The sequence below is a fragment of the Caretta caretta genome, chromosome 4, assembly GCF_965140235.1.
Source record: "Caretta caretta isolate rCarCar2 chromosome 4, rCarCar1.hap1, whole genome shotgun sequence".
Lineage (NCBI taxonomy): Eukaryota > Metazoa > Chordata > Testudines > Cheloniidae > Caretta > Caretta caretta.
The window spans coordinates 70781478-70803665 of NC_134209.1; the positions used below are offsets into that span (position 1 = coordinate 70781478).

The 22188-nt window shown below is 43.3% G+C and overlaps 1 protein-coding gene across 1 annotated transcript in view; it reads right to left on the bottom strand.

Moving 5' to 3' along the window:
- The window catches only part of DCHS2 (dachsous cadherin-related 2), a 236584-nt gene that overhangs the window by 35460 nt on the left and 178936 nt on the right, over window positions 1–22188 (bottom strand). Inside the window, exons 8-12 of the mRNA XM_048847435.2 lie at window positions 20396–20553; window positions 18166–19006; window positions 15869–16108; window positions 7884–8018; window positions 7401–7610 (exon numbers count right to left, since the gene is read on the bottom strand). Of these exons, the coding sequence (XP_048703392.2) occupies window positions 7401–7610; window positions 7884–8018; window positions 15869–16108; window positions 18166–19006; window positions 20396–20553 (1584 nt within the window). The remainder of the gene's footprint in view (window positions 1–7400; window positions 7611–7883; window positions 8019–15868; window positions 16109–18165; window positions 19007–20395; window positions 20554–22188) is intronic.

Here is a 22188-nt window from a genome sequence, read left to right on the forward strand (position 1 = left end):
AAAAATCAGATGACTCTATAGCCCTTTCTACATAGTGGGAGTAAAGCAGGGATAATCAGCAGTTATCAGTGTTGCCATCAATTTATTTTTGTAATACTGCAGAGGGCCCCAAATCAAGGTAAACAGTGTCTTGCCATTTTTGGGGTGAGGGTGGTGCAGGAAGGTTTTAAATAGTTGGGCAGAGACTGTGTTGGAGTTTCTTGGCATGGTGCACTTGGGGATGGTTTGGCAACTTGGAAGACCGGTTGGAGGATTTTATTATTGGTGGATGAAAGAAACTTTCATCACCTGGAAGGTGGACTTGGTATCTATCCACACCTATTTTTAAAGTGAAAAGAGGATTGGGTTGGGGGCCCTTATTTGATATGGGGAGGCTGAAGAGAGAATCATAAAAAGGTTGAAAAGATATTCATTTAGTTTTAGATTAACTGTTACTTACAGTCACTGTGGTTCTTTGAGATGTGATGCAGACATCACACTGAGGTTTGTGTGCACCCAGAGCATTGGAGCCAGAGAAGTTTGCCTAGCAGTACCCATAAAGGGGTGGCGTTCATGCCTTGTGGCCATAGCCTCTCCCACGGCTATATGAGGAGGTGCCGCCCTGACCTCACTCAATTCCTTCACACCTAACGCCAAGAGACTAGTCTCCGATGCAGAGGGGATGGATCGTGGAATACACATTAGCGTCCCATCTCAAAGAACCACAATTAACATGCCCTTTTTTCTTCTTTGAGTATATACAGTCATGTATACCACTTAGGTGAGTCACAAACAGAATCCACAGGAGGTGGGGTTCTGAGTCTACTTAAACACGGACTGCTGGAATGCCTTCCCAAAGTCTGCATCTGCTTTGGATGCCATGATAATGGCATAACGGTTCATATTGTACATATTGACAACCCCATGGCAGCCCTGCAATTATACAATGTTGAGACATCACTGAAGAATGCTATCGAAGTAGCTTGCACTCTCATAGAATAAACTCACACCCAGAGAGGGGGCGTAGCTGAAGCTGTGTCATATATAGTTTTGATGCAAGAAGTTATCCACTTAGAAAGTGTCTGTGAGGAGACTGCCTGCCCCTTCATACGACACAAACCGATGAGATATAGTCCTGTCCAAATAAAAGGCCGGACATTGTCTGATGTCCAATGTGTGAAGACACTGCTCCTCCGGAGATGAATTCGGCTTAGGAAAAACCTCAGGCAAATATATCACCTGGTTTAAATGAAATTGAGAGACCACTTTAGCCTCAAATTTTGGGTGTGGCCACATCACCGCTTTGTCTTTGGAGAACTGTGTGTAACGAAGCCCTGCCATAAAAGCCTGAAACTCACTCTCCTTGCAGATGTTATTGGCCGAGGAATGCACATTTTTGAGGAGAGGGACAAGATCCCAGAGGCTTGAACAGAGGTCCACTAAGACCATGTTATGGTTCCACCGGTGGATGGAGACAAAGAATTCACTTCAAGAATCTCACCACCATGGCACTCGAAAATACCGATCTTCCACAAACGATGGATAAACGGCTAAGATCTCCACTAGATGCACCCTCAAAGAGCTAAGCACAATGCCTGATGACTGAACTTGCAGTTCATCTTTTACAGCATGGGCTGTACTCCATGGGCCAATGACCACACTGAAAGACACTTCCATTTTCCAGAAAAGAACATCCTGGTAGAGGGTTATCTACTATCGATCAGGACCTGTTGACGGAGTCCAAACATTGCTCTTCCTCCTTGTTCAACCAGGAAGCAGTCAAGCTGTAAGATGCAAAGAGCTGAGCATGGGATAGGAAGTGCGATCAAGATTCTGTGTGAGCAGGTTGGGATGGAGAGAAAGGATATGGGAGACTGAACTGACAGTGCAAGAAGGTCAGAAAACCAGCACTGCCTTGGCCATGCCGGGGCAACGAGGATGGTGTTGGCCCAATCCACATTCAGCTTAAGGATGAATGATTGGGATCGGAGGAAAAAAGTGTACAGGAGAGCTGACTGCCAGTTGAGGTGAAAGGAATTGATCAGAGAGCTTGGACTGAGAACCTCTCAAGAGCAGGACAGATGACATTTCATGTTTTCCCTTATAGAGAACAGGTCAATCGTCAGGATGCCCCACGTTAAAAAGATGACTCGCAGGACACTTGGCTTCAGACACCACTTGTGATTAAGAGAAAAATTCCTGCTGAGATCGTCTGCAAGATCAGTCTGGACCTCGGGCAAGTGATCAGCTATTGGAATGATACAGTCTTCAGTGCACAACTGCCACAGCCTGATCGCCTCTTGGCAGAGCACCCTTGTGTGTGCTCCCCCTTGACTGTTCACATAATACATTGTGGTGATACTGTCTGTAAGCATGTGAAATACTGAACCCTTGACGCAGCCTAGGAAAACAAGATAGGCACTGTAGATGGCCCCAAACTCCAGGACATTGATATGCAGGGAAGCTTCCTGCTCTGACCACAGAGCCTGAACTTTCAGTGACCCCAGATGTAGAGCCCTGCCAATCTGCGGATATACATTTTAGATCCACAGATATCTGCATCCATGGACGATTTTTGCAGATCAGACGTGGATACAAATGTTATATCGGTGCAGTACTCTACCCAGATGTGCTCCCCAACTTACCAAGGAGGTGTCGGTGACAATAGTGCTGGTTGGTAAGGGCCAGGCGAAGGGATTGACATACATTCCCGTGAACTGTCCACCTCTGCAAGGAGTCCAGGATCAAAGGAGGGAGGCGGACCAACCTGTCCGGGGGATGAGGGGTTCGATAGTAAACAGTTTTGAGCCACATCTGAAGAGGAAAAAGGTGCAACCTTGAAAACTGAACCACCTGTGCGTATACAGACATGTGGCTTAAGAACTGTGAACCGTTGTGGAAGATTGAGACTGCAGACTGAGAGAGAATTGTCTGGAAACAGTTGCTTGACAAAAATGCTCTTGGACTCATGCAGTCTATTAGGGCCCCAATAAACTCAATTTTCTGAGTTGCAACCGGTGTTGACTTTTTGGTGTTTTGGATGATACCCAGATGGTCAAGTAAGCATGGTGTTATCCATACATGAGCAAGAACTTGTTCTCTGGACCTGCCCCTTAGTAGCTTGTCATCCAGATATGGGAAGACATGGATTCCCTTCTTCCTGAGGTATGCCGTCACCACGACCATACATTTGGTAACAACTTGGGGGAGGGGGAGGGAGGGAGATCAGAAGACAGACTAAAAGGAACTGTGTACTGAAAATGGCAACTTGCCATGACGAACCAGAGAAGTCTTCTGTGGCTCAGTAGAATTGCCACATATAAGTAAGAGTCCTGAAGGTCAAGAGCAGCAAACCAGTCATTCTGAGTGAATGTGGGGAGGACAGCTGATAGGGTGACCATATGGAACCTCTTGTATCTGATATATTTGTTAAGGTAGAGGAGTTCAAGATTAGGCCTTAAATCTCTCTTGGATTTGGGTACCAGGAATAGATGCCTTGACACCAGTGTTTTGGAGGAAATTCCTCCAGTACTCCCAAGGCCAATGAAGAGTGGATCAGCTTGATGAGCAGTATCTCATGAGGGGGACCTCGAAAAGGGACAGGAAGGGATGGTGAGGAGGAGGAGTGGAGAGAATCTAATTGGCAAAGACCAAACTGACAGTGCTTAGGACAATTGTAATCGATCCCCAAACATCATGAAAGTGAGCTAGCCTTTCGCTAAAAGGAGATGGGGGTAAAGGAAGTGATGACCAGACTGTTGTTCTGGATCAAGGAGTCAAAATGGGCATTTGGGGTGGGTGTCAGGGGATAGCGTTTTGACTGGCCGAACCCTGGACCTGATTGTCTTCTCCTCTGGGATCTATGCCCCTTTCTGGGGCAATCCCACTGTCTCAGGGGAGGAAAAGGCTGCCCAAAAGGTGTGTTGCAGGTGGTATTGTTGCTGCTTTTGGCCACCAAAGAAGTCTCTGAACTAGTGGTGTGTACAACCCCAAGGACCATAGGGTGGCCCTAGAATCCTTGAAGGAAGAGAGGGTTCCATCCATGTTGTGAGAAAATAACACCCTGCCACTGAAGGGCAAATCCTCTGCATGTTGGGTCTACAGTCAGGATGCCCTTCTTATGGTCACCAGAGAGGCCACAAGTCTGGCCAAAGCATCTGCTAAGTCCAGCATGGACTGCAATAACGTCTTGGCCACTCACCAGCTTTCGATGATAAACACCCAAACTTTCTCTCTACAAATTTCAGGCAGCTGGTCCACAAACTTAGACATAGCTGTCCAATTTATAAAGCTGTACCTGGACAATGATGCCTGCTGGTTTGTCATCTGCATTTGCAGGGAGGAGGAAATGTAAATCTTCCTGTCCATCCTTTTCAAGTCCTTGTCCTTAGGAGAGGACTTAAACCTGTCCTGCCAGACTCTATCATGCACTGCAGTTATGTCTAGGAAATATGGGGCCAGGTGGGAGTAAAAACCCTCAAATCCCTACACTGGGACAAAATAGCATTTCTCCATGTGCTTTGCAGTGGGCGGTATGGAAGCACGTGTGCTTCAAAGAAGGCTTTAGGATCCTATCATTGACAGGAAGGGCTATCTCCCAGCAGCAGAAGGCTGCAGGATCGCCAATAACTCTGCCTGAATGCCCAGGGAAGCAGCTACATGCTGTAAAAGGTCTGGAGAGTCCTTGAAATCTTCAGGTATTGGAGAGGAAGAGCCAGACACTGCTGAATCATCTGGGGATGAAGAAGAGTTGGTTAACTGTGCCAATGCTAAAAAAAAGGAGAACTTGTGGCACCTTAGAGACTAACAAATTTATTTGAGCATAAGCATTCGTGAGCTACAGCTCACTTCATCGGATGCATCCGAAGAAATGAGCTGTAGCTCACGAACGCTTATGCTCAAATAAATTTGTTAGTCTCTAAGGTGCCAGAAATACTCCTTTTCTTTTTGCGGCTACAGAATAACATGGCTGCTACTCTGAAAAATGCCAATGCTGGCTCCCATTCCTGGATTGGTGGAGCTGGAAGGAGTAGCTCCATGAGCTCTGCATGGGGAAGGCTCACTAGTGCCTGATCCTGCTGTGGGTCCACAGTTGCCACCACCAATCTGCCTGGCGATCTCTCCTTAGAGTGAGCTGAGAAGTGTGACCTCTCCAACCAAGGAGCGTCCCACGGATTCCACAGAGGACACTAGGCATAAGGATAAGGTATTGATGGACAGCAGGCACTGGGCCAAGGGCCCCTGTCCCAACGTGAGACAGGTGCCAATCCTCGTGCTCATAGTGCTCCATAAAGGGTCCCCGATATGGGTCAGGTGATAGAAAGCAGGAGGAGGAAGATCGCGACCTCAACGCCGAGGAGCCTCAAGTTTCTGGGGATAAAGGTGGAGCCATATCTGAGGAAGTGATTAACTGGTTTGACTCATCTATCATCCTAAACAAGGCAGGGACCAGTACAGATGATGGAAGCCATACTGCTGGCACCAAGTATGCTGCTACTGGAAGTGTTATTGACCCTGAAGTCAGCGGCAGTACTGAAGTAGCTGATGGTGCTGAAATGGAGGGCTGTGAAAGCCACCATGGTAACATCTGTCATGCCAAATGCAACCGTGCCAAGAAGTTTTCCAATGCCAAGGAGGTCCCTTGCTTGAGCCCAGTACTGGCCCTGGTTCCACAGACTGTGGAAGGGGAACATCGGTGTGCGGTGCCAATTAGCCCAAGGGTTCAGTGACCCATCCAGCCAACAGGGATGTAAAGGATGTAGCTATGGCAAAGTCCTGGATGAAAGGAGAGGTTGGGATGGTAAGGCAGAGGTGGTCCATATCTGCCTGGTATACTGACGGCATGCAAACAGTTGATGCCTTGTTGATATTGGACTCAACAGATGCCCCAGGGTCAGAAGTGTAGTTCCTGGTACGGTGTCCCTGACCTCCCTACATGCTACTCTGGGGAGTGGTTAGAGACATTCCACATCCTGGCACTTACCCTTGCTGGTCCACGCTCTTCCTGGGGGGAGCAGAAGAGTCCCCAGGAGAACTGGAGTGGACTTGATTAGTCTTATGCAACCTTTTCCTCTGCGTTCTCCATAAGGATCTGCTCCTTCATTCAGAGAAGTGCTGGCTCCAGAGCACAAAATGCCAGCAATCTCAGAACCCGAGAGTTACCTCTAATCCAATGAGAGCCTTGGTGACAAAGCAGGCCACATGGCTTGTTTGGATAGGTGCTGCTTCAGGTGAAGGTCCCTATCCACCTGAGTCTATTTCATGAACAATCTACAGATCAAACACCACTCCTTGACTTGGGCCTCACCCAAGCACAGCAAACACCTTGCGTGGGGTATCGTTATTGGGATCATTCCCCCACACGACGGACAATGTTTAAACCCCGGTGATGGCATCACAGGGGTATTTAACTAAATACAACTAACACTAAATCTAACACTAGGGGTACTAACTATATACAACGAACAAGACACTAAAATAGTGAAAGGTTGTGAGGTTAAGACCAAAAAGAGCTCTAACTCCAGCCATGGACTGTAAGAAGAAATTGATCGGGGTTGGAGAGGTGCCACCTCAGATAGATAGGGGAGGGACTAAGACCACAAGGCAAGAGCACTGCCCTTCTCTAGTCACTGCTAGTCAAGTGACTGGAGAAGACCACAAGGCACTGGGCATGCACACACCTAAGTGGAATACACAGCTGCATCTACTTGAAGAAGAATCTAGCATTTCCCAAATGTGGGACATGCACAAGGGGTATAACATTAAGATTGGCAGGCCTTTAAATGATCCATGGAGGGAATGACATACGGTGCAATTGGTTTCATTTTCCTGAAGGTGAGCTCAGTTTTCAAAACTGTTGATCTAGTTCATTCCCTGCCAGTGCAGGATTTTTTCTTGCTGTATATTCTTATATTGCTTTATCCAGTCTAGTTTTAAATGTCCCAAACATTTGAGCTTTCATCTCTTCCCTTATGTCACTATCCTCACCAGAAAGAGCTTTTGCAACATTACACATTTCATCCCATATGTAATACCCTGGAAAAATGTCTCCTTCTTCTTGGTGATTGTATCCTTCATGCACTTACAGATACTTACCATGCCCTCTCTTCATCAGCAAGCTATATTTAGGTCTTTTATTCTTTCTTCCTATTTTCACTCCTCCAGATTATTTTTGTTCCTCTCTTCTGTACACTCCCAAATCTGATCGCTAGGCTGAGAGGTTGGGTTGGAAGTGTGTGCCGATGGAGGAGGTGGAAGGTTTTTTCAGTTTAAAGGGAGTCTTAGGACTCCCCATTGCACTAGCTGAGATCTATCTGGACTGGCTGAAATCAGAACTATTTTAAAACCTGAAACTCCTGTTTAACTATTTTCTGACAACTTTTTTTGGTATTAGTTATATATGGAATAAAGACCATACTTACCAATTATTTGATATCGTAAAGTTCCATTATTGCCAGCATCTATATCTACAGCCAGTGTAGTGTGCACTATTGTAGGCTCTTGATTCTCCAGAATCTGAATCTCAGGGACAGGAAGGAGAAATGTAGGAGTATTGTCATTTTCATCCAGTACTTTGCAGATAACTGTTGCTGTGCTGGATAAAGAAGGGGTTCCACTGTCTCGAACGAGGACTGAGATTAACACACAGAAAGCAAGCTTATATTAGTGATGTTAGTGTAATGATGAATCTTCATCAGTAGTATCAAAATATTAGAGTCCATGTATAGAGTTCTGCTATACAGAAAATCAGAGTACATGTGCTAATACAGCTGCTTTCTGTTCCTGAACATCTTGCTACACCTATCAGAAAAAGTCACATGAAATTGAGAAAAGTTGACACTGATAAGTGAACCCACACTCTCCACATCCCATTTTACAGTACATCAAACATCTCATACTGTTACCTTTTATACTGAGAATCTCTTGGGCCTCCCTGTCAAGTGAGGCAGTTGTCATCACCTGTCCAGTATCTGAGTTTATCTGGAAAATCTCAAACCCATTTCCTGGTAAAATTTCATACTGAAGCAGGGAATTTATTCCTTAAAAACAAAAAGGAAAATCCAGTAAAATATGCTGCTTTATGATACTTTTTTTCTGTGATCTTTAGTCTGCGGAAAGTGTTATGGATGAAATTAATGGAATAGCATTGTTTTTGCAGGAAACTTATACAAAATAAGCTGGGCACTTCACAGAATCAACTGCAAAACATGGTCCCTGCCCTGATGAACCTATAATCTAGTTTTAGGTGTGACATGATCAGCGTAGGTAATGTAGTTGAGAAGGATTGGAGTTAAGGACAAAGAAGGACAAGAGCAACAAGATCATGCAGTAACTGAGTCTTGGCATATGCACATTTTAGCAGCTCAATAAAGTGTTTGTTTTTAAAATTATTAGTGATTCACTTCTCATGTGCATCTCAGAAGCAGTGTGCCTAGAGGAACCTGTTCAGGAACCCATGATGACTTCAAGAGACTGGAATCAGTATCTTTACTTCAGTTGATCTTGCCAGGGAGAAATCTCCAAGATGAAATATTTGGATTTGAAAAGCCTTCTAGAATTCCCAAAAATGACCGTTTAAGACTTTTCCCTCCAATATAAGTTTCTACAAGTATGAACTCCATACTATATTCCTAATTAGTCCTTCGAACACCTTGATTGCTATTTAACGAGCTCATTATAACTTTGTCTTGTGTAATTCCTCATTATACATGCAGACATATCACTTGGTGTATAGTATGGGATCACTACCATGTCTGGGTGTCTCTGGGGCAGCGGTGGGCAAACTTTTTGGCTCGAGGGCCACATCGGGGAATAGAAATTGTATGATGGGCCATGAATGCTCACAGAATTGGGGCTGGGGTGCAGGAGGGGGTGCGGGCTCTGGGGTGGGGCTGGGGATGAGGAGTTTGGGGTGTAGAAGGGTGCTCTGAGCTGGTTCGAAGGGGTTCAGAGGGCGAGAGGGGGATCAGGGCTGGGGCAGGGGTGCGGGAAGGGGTGCAGGTTCCAGCTGGGGGTGTGGGCTCTGGGATGGGGCTAGGGATGAGAGGTTTGGGCTTCAGGAAGGTGCTCCGGGCTGAAATTGAGGGGTTTGGAGAGCAGGGGGGAATCAGGGCTGGGGCAGGGGGATGGGTGAGGCTCAGGGGGTGCAGGCTCCGAGTGTTACCTCAAGCAGCTCCCGGAAGAGTGGCATGTCCCTTCTCCGGCTCCTATGCAGAGGCACGGCCAGGCCACTCTGCACACTGACCCATCTGCAGGCACTGCCCCGGCAGCTCCCATTGGAGCACATAGGAGCCAAAGTGGGGCCATGCTGCGGCTTCTGGAAAACACGTGGTGTGGCCCCCAACCCAGCGCTCCAGCCAGAGCGGGGCTGAGCTGCGTGGTCCGGCTCGCAGGCCGGCTTAAAACAGCTCGTGGGCCAGATCCAGCCCATGGGCTGTAGTTTGCCCACTCCTGCTCTGGAGAATAAGGAGATTAGCAAAGGTAGACTTGTTTTAATTTTTCTTTTCAAAGCTGCCTGCCTCCTGTGTAGATGGATAAATCTGCTTCCACATTCTTATCCATTATGGATTCAAACAATTTCTCCCATTTTTGTTGTGGTTTCAATGCTCTCCCAAGGAAAGTATAACATTTCCATTGTTGGTTATAGAGTAAGATCATTCACACTATTAACTTTAATGAGATTAATCCTATATTATACACCAAGGGCAACTTGTATTCATCTTGTACTATTGTGCAAGTATATTTCCAGCTTTTTCACAAGTTCCATTTGATCATTTTTCTGTGGTTTTTTTTTTAACTAACAACAGGCTATTAGTAGTTTAGGTACAGTTAATGCACCTGGAAAGGGTTGGAGTTCTTAGCAAATTCTGAAGCTATTTAGGCTCAGACACTGTGGACTTGATTCTGTTCTCACATACACCAGCGGAAATCAGGATAAACTCCATTAGAGTTGGAGTTGTATCCATGTAAACTCAGTGTGAGGAGAAAAAAAGGCCTGCCAGCCAAGGCCTTGTTTTTCTTTTAACTGGCATTGGTGAAACAGATTCACACACCTTAATGAAGCTAAAAGAAAAGGAGTACTTGTGGCACCTTAGAGACTAACCAATTTATTTGAGCATGAGCTTTCGTGAGCTACAGCTCACTTCATCAGAAGCTGTTGTCATTTGATTAAGGGACTAACTACTGTAAATGGACTTGCTTCTTATTAATTCAAAGGGATGACATGTTTATTCAAATACAAGTAAAGTTGTGTAGGAGAAAGAGGATACATTAAATATGCTCTTACATCTTTCTAGATCAGAGAAAAACATGTAATGGAAAAGACAACCCTGGAGTAACCTCATGCAAAATTGAAGGTCAACAACCTACTGCAGCCCTTCCCCATGCAAAGTATATCTTACCTAAATATAAAAGCATCACGGCAGCTCTAGCTTGGAAAATGGCTACATTAGCTGATACAAGTCATCTGTATGTAGCAATCATTATCTACATCTGAAAGGACAAACACCGTAAACAGAGAAAGAAGATAACTACTGAATTAGGGGTAGAGATGACATGAACTTGTGATAAAACCCTGTGTCTTTTTGCAACTAAAGGCCTTGAATAAGATCTTCATGGACAGATTCTTCACAACGGTCATTATTTGTAGCCAATGCTACACAGACACATAGCTACCATAACAGTCAGCTAACCACATAAATGCACTATTAGAAATAAAATTTCCAACCTTTAAAATAAAAACCACAAGCTTCTATCCTTTGAGCTACAGGACATTCTTGATCAATTGCCAGTGTGGGAATGCTTATAATATCCTCCCTTCAAGCCTCCAGCCACTGGACCACAAGTCCATTAGAGGATGATAAACACTTAAGCATGTCTGACACTTTATCCAGAAGAGGGAAGTGGTGATCATACATTCAGTGCATTACAATATCACACACCTGGCAGAACAAGTGACATATTTAGACTTAACCCACCTCTGGAGGTATGTTATTGACAGCTCTTGCTAAGGAAACTTAAGTGTTTCCATTCCAACCTCCCTTTTCCAGTTGATTATAACTTTCTGAAACATTCCCTTTTTTAAAAGAACTTTTTTCTGCCCAAGTGGAATTATTTTTCTGGAAGTTTGAGTGGAACTTTGCTCCAACTACCGGTAAAAAAGGCTTGGAGTCCAACAAACCCACAACGAGGAAACACTTTTCCACCATTCAGAATCTCTCATCTGAAGAGTTTGTACTTCACGAGCCAGAGAAAAGTCAGGAGGATGGACAGCCAGGCTCCCCCATGCTCCCACTTACTCTAACTCTTGGCTACACAGTATCCTCTCCGTGGCAGAGCTCAGAAGCTCTACAGGAGGTGGGAAGTCTCTGTAGCTGCTCTCCTGCAGAGTTCCTAAGCTGAAAAATGCTACTGCATCTTACAACTAATATGAAATGAATGAAGCAGGACTACACACTTACTCATTCCATAAATCCCATATTCCTCGCTGTTACTCTTGACCACACACTCTGCTTTAGAACCCATATTGAGAAAAACAAAGCCAAGGTTACCATCCAAAACAATGTTTTCAGCAAGCTGGTTACATCAAAGAGGGATGCAGATCCATCCACACTGCGATCAACAGCACTGGCACTTTGCTACTCCTCTGCTGAATATGCCTGTGCATCAAAACCCAAATACAAAGAGGCTGGTCCCTGTATTTAACACCACCTGCCACTACATTACAGTATGTCTTAAGCCTACCCATGTCAACAGCCTCTATATCCTCGCAGGTATTGCTCCCCCAATATACGCGGGAAAGTTGCTAGCAGAGTGCACAAAGCAATGCACAGATCCAAGACATCTTCTATATGATTTAACACCGATGCTTAGTTGCCTAAAGACATGACAAAATTTTCTTGCCACCATTAACCCCTTAACATTATCACCCAAACAGGCAAGGATTCAATAATGGCAAACAAGAGTAGATAATGCCCCTGTAGCCTGTGTGCTCTGGCCCCCACCAGTCGAACACCTACTACTCGGTGAAGATCAGCTCTGGACTATAAGGTTTTGTCTTAATCGACACCACACTGTAGTTTGCCAGTCTAGGGATGCAATGATCAAGTGGGGCTACATCGCTAACCCCAATACCTGTGACTACAACAGAGAGCCTCAAATATGAAGTTTCTCCTGCAATGCCAGCTGCTCGAGTGTGCATGCTCTTCCAGTGATCCGGCAGAGTGCAATGATCAGGCAATCACATATGCACAGATGTGGTGGGAAGCAGTATGAGAACACGGCAAGAAGATTACTACACACTCTCTGGAAACAGGGACTTCTGAACTGGACTCCTCTCAGGACAAGGCACTGCTTTCCAGCTTTAATACTGAGTTCCTACACTTGAATCAACTCTTTCTGCACATCAAAAGCTGAAAAAAAAAAACTCACCCAGGTTTATGGTATTAAGATCACTATTAATACTCTGATTTTGTTTTCATGATACTCATATTTGGAATTGCAGACAATGGTGAGCAGGAGCTTAAAGGCAGAACTTATTAGATACACACAGAGCTGGTTCAAAGCCCAAGATTTTTGCTATAAAGGGGGTTCCTCAACTCAAGTATCTTACCTAGTTGAAACATTCTGCAGTTATCTTTGCTCTCATGTCTGAGAGCTTAGATTTGTGGGTTGTTTGCAGTGCACACTCCTACTGGACCTGCAGGAAGCATGTGTCTCCAGACAATTTTTGGGATGCAGCTTGAGGAACTCACAGGAAGCATGCTCAGGAGAAACTGCTCAAAATTTAGGACAAGACAGCTCCCTGGGTGCAATGGCCCAGAAGAAGGAGACAACGAAGTTACAGTTCCTGTGGGGCAGGTGGAGATTCCACAGGAGCACAGGCCCTCATACAATGCAAGATGTCCTCCTTCTGAGAGAAAAGGGGGCAGTCTGGGGTGCCAGTAGAAATGTACTGGCTGCTTTCCTAATGGTTAAAGGACTCTTCCTGTGGTACACTCGTGGGAGTTGGTGGAGCAGGATGTCCAATGGATGTCAAAATGCGTGAAAGTGGCCTCAGCCACTAATGCAGTCTTTCATAACCGATACTTCAAAGTGGTGGTCAAACACAAACTAATTTACAGCTGCATGCTTTCCCTCTTCAACAGGGAGAGAATCTACAAAGTGGGAGAACTAGTGAGGAAGAGAAGACTGGAAGGTGCATTTGGCAGTAAACAGGACTCCTCCATGTGGCCAGTCAAGGAACACACCAGACAAAAAAAGAATCAGTGAAAGGAGGAAAGTAAGCCCTATCTCTAGGGCAAACAAGTAACTTTGTGGATGTGAAATGTAGCTGTGTCCACCGATGTATTTTAAAAAGCAAGGTGACAGCCCATATGAAAAAAATAATTGTGGCATTATTCTCAAATATATAAAAAAGAAAACAACATTTATTTCAACATGCTGTATGCTTATTTAACTACTTTGTATGTTTCCCTACTTTTGGTTGTGGGTTTGAATAGGACTGCAATATACACATAACACTGGGCCAAATTTTGATAATGTGAGAAAAAGCCCCAACAGAAGGACTATGATTACTGGAAAATGTGTTCAAAAATAACAGAACTGGAGGAAGGAACCTTCAGCCACAACATACTGCTCCAGCCCAGTGCTTCTATGCAGACAGCCTGCTGCTGGATACTGTTCTGTGCCACCCCTTATGCTTGGAGTGTCCTTCCTATCTCATTTTCCCAAGCCTCCGCTACCACCTCCTCATTCTAAATGCTCCCACAATTTTCATTTCTGCACTTCCCACAAGAAAGGAGTAAAAAATAATTACAGGGATTAGGTGGGGGTGGAATTCAAGCAAATTTCCCATGCTTCTCTGCATCCCTCTTTTAGACCGTAAACTTTTCACATCAGGTATTGCCTTCACTTCTATATTGAGTACAGTGCTGAACATGCTGTTGGTGATTAACAAAACATAAATAAAAATAATACTTTGGGGCATTTGGTAAGGGGGTGGGCACAGATACTGTTCAGCTGTTATGCTGGCTTTGGGCCGTGTAGATTCACACCATGCATGGACCCATAGGGTTACCTGCCTTCAGTGGTCTCCTAGGTACAGCTTTTGCACAACAGTGCACATATGTGGCACACACGGGGATGAAGAGTCCCTCCTACATGGTATCTCCACTGGTCTGTCCCCCTCAGACCTGCCTTTCACAATGATTGTGAGCACAGTAGTAGAACTATAAATCTTGCTGAGTGCAGAGGACGGTTTTGTTAATCAGCTCTTTAACAATTTTTTTTTACGTAGCACAGCACTATACTATACTGCAAAACATATGTGGAGGAAGAAAGCATGTAGTACAGAGGAATTGAGTATAAGAGGAACCCCTCTTCCTCATCTATTTTGTATGTCTCTGAAAAAAAACATTAGTGTTATTAACTTTAAAAAATACACGAAGTCTTCATGTCCTCAATTTTTCATCGTGTTACAAATCTGCAGCTGGCTTCTAGGTCAAGATTCCTTTTCTGTGCTATTACAACAAAAATCTTGGATGACAGTGCCCCTTTCTGGCCAGAAGAAGTTCATGCACATTTGCTGGTTCTATTTCAATAAAAGTATCTTTACCTAGTAAAATAACTTTTAAACACTAGAAATATTCTGCTTTGAAGGAACAGAAGTTGCAAATATTGACTTTAATTTAGTTTACATTTATTTTAGTATTTCAAGTTTTGGGGAAAAAAATCACTGACTGCCGTCCACATCAGGTTCCCATACAATTCTAGATCTACGACTTTTAAGTAATGGTTTCCCAAAATTTAGGCCTGATTCTGCTCTGCTCTCACTGATATCAACTGAAGTTTTGTCATTCACTTCAAAGGCATGAGAATCAAGTCCTTTGTAATAATATTCTTTCTTTAAGCACAGAGGATGTAATTCTGGCCTACTGAAGTTAATAGGGAGTTTTGCCATTAATTTCAATGGAACCAGGATTTCACTCTGAAAATACACCCACAGCTCACCTAATGTAAACTTTTTTATATAGGGTGCTAGAGCAAAAGGCCCCTTGCTGGGAAAATTTGACATTTGGGAAGTATGTTTTAAAGGGAGAGTACTACATAGCTTGAGGCAACATTTAGTTTTTCTACCTTTTGTTTAAATAAATGTTCTCCTTAGCCTAATATTAGTAGATATAATATGAAGTCTTTTAAATATAATTTTTTTATAAATTTAAACATTCCCCTTTAGTGTCTGCAACCCAAACACTGCAGCATTACGCTAGGGCATGAAAGCCAAAAATTGAACCTGACCAGACAAGTTTCAGCACCAAATCTAAGAACACAATCCTCCAATGTGATCTGTACAGATGGACCTCTGGACAGAACCACTAGACTTCACTGGGGCTCCACTCATGTGGATCAGAATGCCTAAGTGAAATGCAAAGACTAAACAGCATAAAGGATGACAAGATAAATTATATTTTAAATAGTCTTTCTGTTTTAATTATTTAATGTGTTATTATTGAGTAATTTCTTTTTTTAGATTTTTATCTCGCAACATCCCTTTACTCAGCAATGGTAGTCTTCTATACTTTTTCTTTGCTGATTATTTATACTTTGGAATTTGGAAATGAGAAACAACCTACTGTATACAGTTTTGGTATTTGGTCCTGAATATTCAAAACTGGATTCTGATTTCAGCAAAAACTCTAAGCAAAACAAGAAAGACTACTTCTGTTTTTCTCACTTTCCCTGGCTTGCTTGAATTTTCCATGGAGAAGAGTGAAACCTTTCTGGGGAGTCCATCTTCATTCATAGGTTTAGAAATATGGAGCCAAGATGCGGTAATTAACATTAACATTATTTCCAGCATGAAAGTAATGGCTAAAATGACTGAAATTACCTGAATCTCTGTCTACAGCTTCCACCTTAATGACAAACTCTCCAGGATCTTGGTTTTCAGAGACTGCAGCTTCATACAATTGCTTTTGAAATACTGGCCTCTCATCATTTACATCAAGAATGTTTACAGTCAGCATCTGGGTTGCAGAGAGTGCTGGTGTGCCATCATCAAGAGCCATGATAGTCAAATGGTAGTATTCTTGACTTTTGTGGTCCAAAGGAAAGACGGTGGTTAGCAACCCTGTTATAAGGAAAAGAAAGTTCAAAAGGGCATTGTTTCCTTACAACACTCCCCTCTTAGTACAGTAAGTTACACTATCACAATAGTCAGTCACTATTCGTTTAACCTCTGCAGTCCCAGAGAAGCTCAAGTAGTGCAAATATTTATATAATCTCTTAATGTGCAATTCGCTCTGAAAATGTAAAACTTTGTAAATGTGGCATTGATTTTCATATCAAATGTGTTCACTTTACAAATAAGATGTTTTTTCTATCTACTCTAAAACACGGTGATATCACAGCACCCTCTTGACAGCTCCGCAAACTCATCCTTGGGCTCCATATGTGAGTCAGGCTGTTTTTTCCTTGTATCATCACCACATGATAAAGATTCTACTAGACAAATTACGCCTTCAGTGACATACATGTAACCCCACTGCTTTCTTAATTCTGTGCTAAAGACTTTAACACAGGGGTTCTCAATCTTTTTCTTTCTGAGATCCCTCCATGCTATAAAAACTCTACCGCCTACCTGTGCCACAACAATTGTTTTTCTGTATATAAAAGCCAGGGCTTATGTTACAGGGCAGCAAGCATGGCAATAGCCCAGGGCCACAGGAAGCAACGTTGCTCAGGCTTTGGCTTCAGCCCCAGGTGGTGGGCTTGGTGCCTTCGGCTGCAGTCCCGTGTGGTGGGATTTCGGCTTTCTGCCGTGAATCTAATGCTAGCCATACTTGGCAGACCCCCTGAAACCTGCTCACGGCCCCCCAGGGGACCCCTGGTTGAGAACCACTGCATTAGCACATTTCATTCATGTCTACACAATGATAAAAAGCCAGCGGCTAGCCTGGGTCAGCTCATTCGGGCTTATGGGGCTCAGGCTCCATGGCTGAAAAAATCACAGTGTAGACATTCAGGCTTGGGCTGAAACTCAAGTTCTGGGACCCTCCACCCTTGCAGGGTCCCAGAGCTCAGGCTCCAGCCCAAGCCCAGATGTCTACACAGTGATTTTTAGCCCCGCAGCCCAAACCCCACAAGCCCGAGTCAGCTGACCCAGTCCAGTCCAGTGATACTGCGGGTCTTTTATTCCTGTGTAGAAGTACTCTATCAGGCTTCCAATGGAGTTGCACTGGCGTAACTGATTGGAACTAAGGGTTTGTCCTCACAAATAATTAGTTTGCAGTCAGATAGTGGGGAAATCTTCCTCACACTAGCCTGCTACACTCTCACTGTCCACGTGTACCCTGCTGATGTGCATTAACAGTTCATTAATTTGCTTTGATCTATTTGTTTCCAAAGAACTAAATCAAAGCATTTTAGTGAGCTGTTCATGCACGTCGGCAAAGTCACACAATTAGACCACGGCAGGCTAGGTAGAGTCATACCTCAGCTTGCCACAAACTAAAGTTTGTGTAGACAAGCCCTTTCTAATGTGATGTTTATTTTACGCTTGAGAGGGTTCTTTTTCATCATTTTAAAAAATATTTATGTGTCCATGGTAGTAAAAGAGCAGTGTGAGAGAAACTTTTTTCTTGTTCCAGAAATTTGTCCCAAATCTATGGGAGTCCCACAAACAGTTAACATACATGGGCCTGCAATCACAGAGAAGATTGGCAATGAGACTATAAACCAAAAATAAGTGGTAACAACTATATCCTGAAAAAGATGTACAACTGCACACCCCTTATAAAAAGGGAAAAATTGGATTAATGTTTGAAATGGATGTGGCATTAGTGTTACAGATCTTGTGCGGGAGACAGAGCATTCCTGGGAGAAAAAAGTGTGAGAGTGGGGAATGAACTCCAACAGACATTAAGGATCATTATATCATCATCTTCCTCTGTAAGTACAAGGTGTCCTTCTTTTACCTTGCATTCTCTAATATAAAGCTGTTTGTGTGTGTGTGTAAAACACATCTAAAAAAAACCCAGTCCAATGCACACACTTCTTCCCTTAGCTTGAGGTTGAAAAAACAAAACTGTGACAGATGTTAGTAACACTGGTTAATACACTCCTGGAAGGTGGGCAGATAGTATGGTGATGAGCATAGCATAAGAATCTATATAGAATATACAGTACCTGTGGTTTTATCTAACAGAAATGCTTCGTTTTCATTGCCTGAAAGAATGTGATATGTAACTTGTCCATTCCTTCCTTCATCTGGATCCTCTGCAATTACATGATGCACCAGAGAGCCTACCTCTGCGTTCTCCATGACATAGGAAAGAGAGGAAGAAACAAAACTGGGACTGTTGTCATTAATGTCTAAAATGACAATTTTTGCTGTCAGGGAACCAAGTCTGCGCTCTGTCAAGTTTATTGCCTGATCTGATGCAGACACTGTCAGGACAACAGAGTGAGTGACCTCTCTGTCTAACGGAATTGCTGTGATCAAGGTGCCATATGAAGGGTGGATGAGAAAGGGATTTTCACCAGAGTCACTCGTTTCTATGGAATACTGTACTCTGCTGTTCAGAAAACTGCCATCTCCGTCTTTTGCATTGAATGTGTACACCAGAGTGCCAACAGGTACATTCTCCTCTATGCCAATCACTATGAAGTTATCCTGGAAATAAGGGGAGTGGTCATTTTGATCTTCTACATCAATACTGAGGAAAATAGTGTAGTTCTGTGGAGGATTCTTATTATAATCCTTCATGACAACTCTCAGAAGGAAGTGAGAAGTTGTTTCATAGTCAAGTTCCTTGAAAAGAAACAGATCCCCTGTCGAACTATCTATTTCAAAATGATCATCACCGTCTTCTTCAGATACACTAAAATGCAGTTTTCTGTTGGTTTGCAGATAATGACCAGGCAACTTCACCGAGCTCAATATTTGTGCAGGCTTAAAATTCTCAGGTATGACAAAGTGCCTGATATCTTGAGAAAAGACAGATCTCCCTTTAGAAAATGGGATTACCTGAAACAAAAACACAAAGACAGCAATATTTTTTCCATTGCTACTATTGGGATTTTTTGCAATATTGTTTTTCTTTACTAATTAAGAGGCTATAGTCATTTGTAGCTTGTTCATGCATAATTCCCATTAACAGACATCAAGGACAGAACAGACCCCACAATTGTATACTTGTAACACAGGGAAAAGCTTTAATCCCCCTTCCTCCCCTGAAATTTAACAAAAGTTAAAAATCAACCTTAGAAAATCCTCCAACAAGTCACTACCTAGATTCATCCTTCCAAGCACCTTGGCACTCAAGGTTGGAGCAGAGTAGGGAACAAGAGGTAATCTCCCCTCCCTGAATCTTACGAGCTCCACAAAGAGGCCCCATCCCCACTGCTCTCTTCCCGCAGCAGAGCTCCTCAATAGAGCTGAGATGGGAACATTTTTCAAAGTCTCAAATTCTAATGGGATGGCAAAACTGTTTCTCACCCAGCTTTACTCTTGAGCTGCCTTCCCTCCTGTGGCAGGGATGTGGTGTTGCCCAGAAATCACCATCCGCAATTTAGTTTGCCAAATACGAATAGCAATTGATTTTGTTGAGGATTAGTTAAATTGTCCAAGAATTTCCTTCACCACAGATCATTGAAATGATCTCAGAATGGGAGAAACTCTTCAATATTTGAGCTGCATCAGTCTCATGATTGAGAAACGTTTAGCATATTCCAAAAATTAACCTTCCTACTGGTGATATACGAACAATATTCTGGGTGACATTCAACCTATAATTAAGGGATTATAGAAGACCCCCGACAAAGCAGATCTACCGTGGTTCTGATGGACAGAGGGTAGGTGGCTACAGAGAGGGCACGAAAGTAAATTTAACACTCCCCACGCATGGCAGAGCTGGTCTCTCTGACAGCTCCATATCGGCCAGCATGAAGGGTGCGGGCAGGCAGAGAAGAGACATGGTAATAGTGGGGAAATTGCATGTATTTTAAGTATTTTGTCTTCAGAATTACTCTGTTTTCAGTCTCTCTGTATTGGCTTTTCACTTTGTCTACTCTCTGCTCCATTTGTAATTTTTTTATTGGATATTTTCCCTCTCTTCTCTTATGTTCACAATCTCTTCCTAAAAGGACATGAACATTGTAAATTGCATGTCAAACTTCTGAACTCGTAATAATGCAATGGTTTCAAAATTAGGCAAAATGCGTTCACCCTCTAATTTCCTGGTTCAGTAGAACAATAGCTAGACTACAGAGAATTCTGATGAGAAGATGTGCTCTTTATATCAAAATATATACATTTTACTTTCAACATCTTCATCCTTTGGGTTTCTAAAAGGTTTAAAAAAATAAACTGAAAATACAGTACCAGTTTTCCAATCCATGCTAAACAAACAGGTACCTGAATGTTAACAACTGCATGTCCTTGAAGAGGAGGCATTCCTTGGTCACTTGCAGTGACCAGTATTCTGTAGTTAGGTCTCCAATTATATGAAAGAGTTTCAGTTGTTCTTAACTCACCACTGTTGGCATCAATCTGAAAGTGACCGAAACTATCTTCTACAGCAAAAAAAGAAATTAATTACTGTTAATATAAATGTTGAAGATACAATATTACTTCCCCAAAGACACACCTTCCATGATCACATATTACTATGCTTTGTAATTAACAATACAGAGCATGTCTTTGAGGTAAGAGAATCTGCAAGTCCCATTTACTTCTATGGGAGTTGTGGGGGCTCCACACCTCTGAGGATCAAGATCATAATTAGGATGATCTGCTGTGAGCTCAATGACACAATGCCAATTCATGGGGATTACAAGGTATAAGGCACCCGCTTATTTCCATGACCAGGCTACCTACATTACTGGATTGTGCACAAGGGGGATATCAGCTCCCATAGGGCTGCTACTAACACAAGAGAGAAAGTGGACAGGGAGTGGATAGGCATAAGCAGAGAGTGGGTGGAGCCTTAGCAGCTGAACTGTCCTGGAGGGGGAAGTAAACTGAGACAGATATAGGGCTGACTTACTTCCCACATAAAACAAGGAGGAAGCAGGAACAGAATTGTGACTCTCAAAGTCTGATCTTCGCCTAGGGTAGTGTAAATAGCCTTGTATTTGCTTTGAATAGGAACAATACACTTTGCATGTACTCTAAGGGAGTTAAAATCCTATGCATATTTGCCCTAGAACAAAATAGGATAATAAGAAACTACCTTTTTATAGTTTATACAAAGAGCGGCCACACTGCCAATAACCAGTACATTCTCATTTAAATTATCACTAGTAACCACTTCACATTAGTATTTATTCTAGACTAGCAAGAAAATGCTAACTAACAAGAGTATTGCTACACCATGCTATTTATGCCTTCTCTGTCACACTTGAAATAATGAAATTCCTAGAACGAAATAGCAGATTTCCTCCCCAATTTTACTAGAATGTGCAAAAAAAAATTTTAAAATTCTAATTCATTTGTTATAAAAAATTCCCCCTTAAAATATTGTGTATAGAGTATTTTTAATGAGGTGAACTTGTGTGTCAAATATAATTGCATAGCATAATAGGTGCTGTCACCCAGCCAGCAGACAAAGGATGTGGTTTAATTAGGCTGCAACTTTATTCACTTAAAATATCTGGGAATACCTAAAAATACATTGCACAGTGCAGGTCATCATCATTTCCTTAAAAATGTCCACATAACCCCCAACCTGGGCCCAGCCATCCCATTGCTGGGACACTGCTATCTTCCCCTCACATGAGGGTTAAGGGGGTTATAAAAGGAGGGGGTTCAGCTCCCTGCTGTATCTGAAACAGAAGGCCCAACCCACTTCCTCAGCTCCATTAAAGGATACTTTCCTTTAAATCCTTTTCCAATCCATTTAATCCAATAACCATATCCCTTCCATAATGAGTATCTGCATTGGAAATCTGGCACAAGTTTTAGGCACTAAGTTGCAACATTATAGCCTAGACCCCCGTCCCACTTCACTGGGTCCCAAACCCACTGTGGGGAAGGCAAACCCCACCCCACATCCCTCCTCAGCCAACCTGGCAGTGAGGGAAAAATTCCTTCCCAGCCCACAAGGAAAAAGGGGTGACTAGCATAGTGCCCACAGCACATCATGAAGGAACCCAGGCCTTTTTCAGATTTCATGGGTGGGAGGGTGGATGCTGCCAACCTAAGCCCTG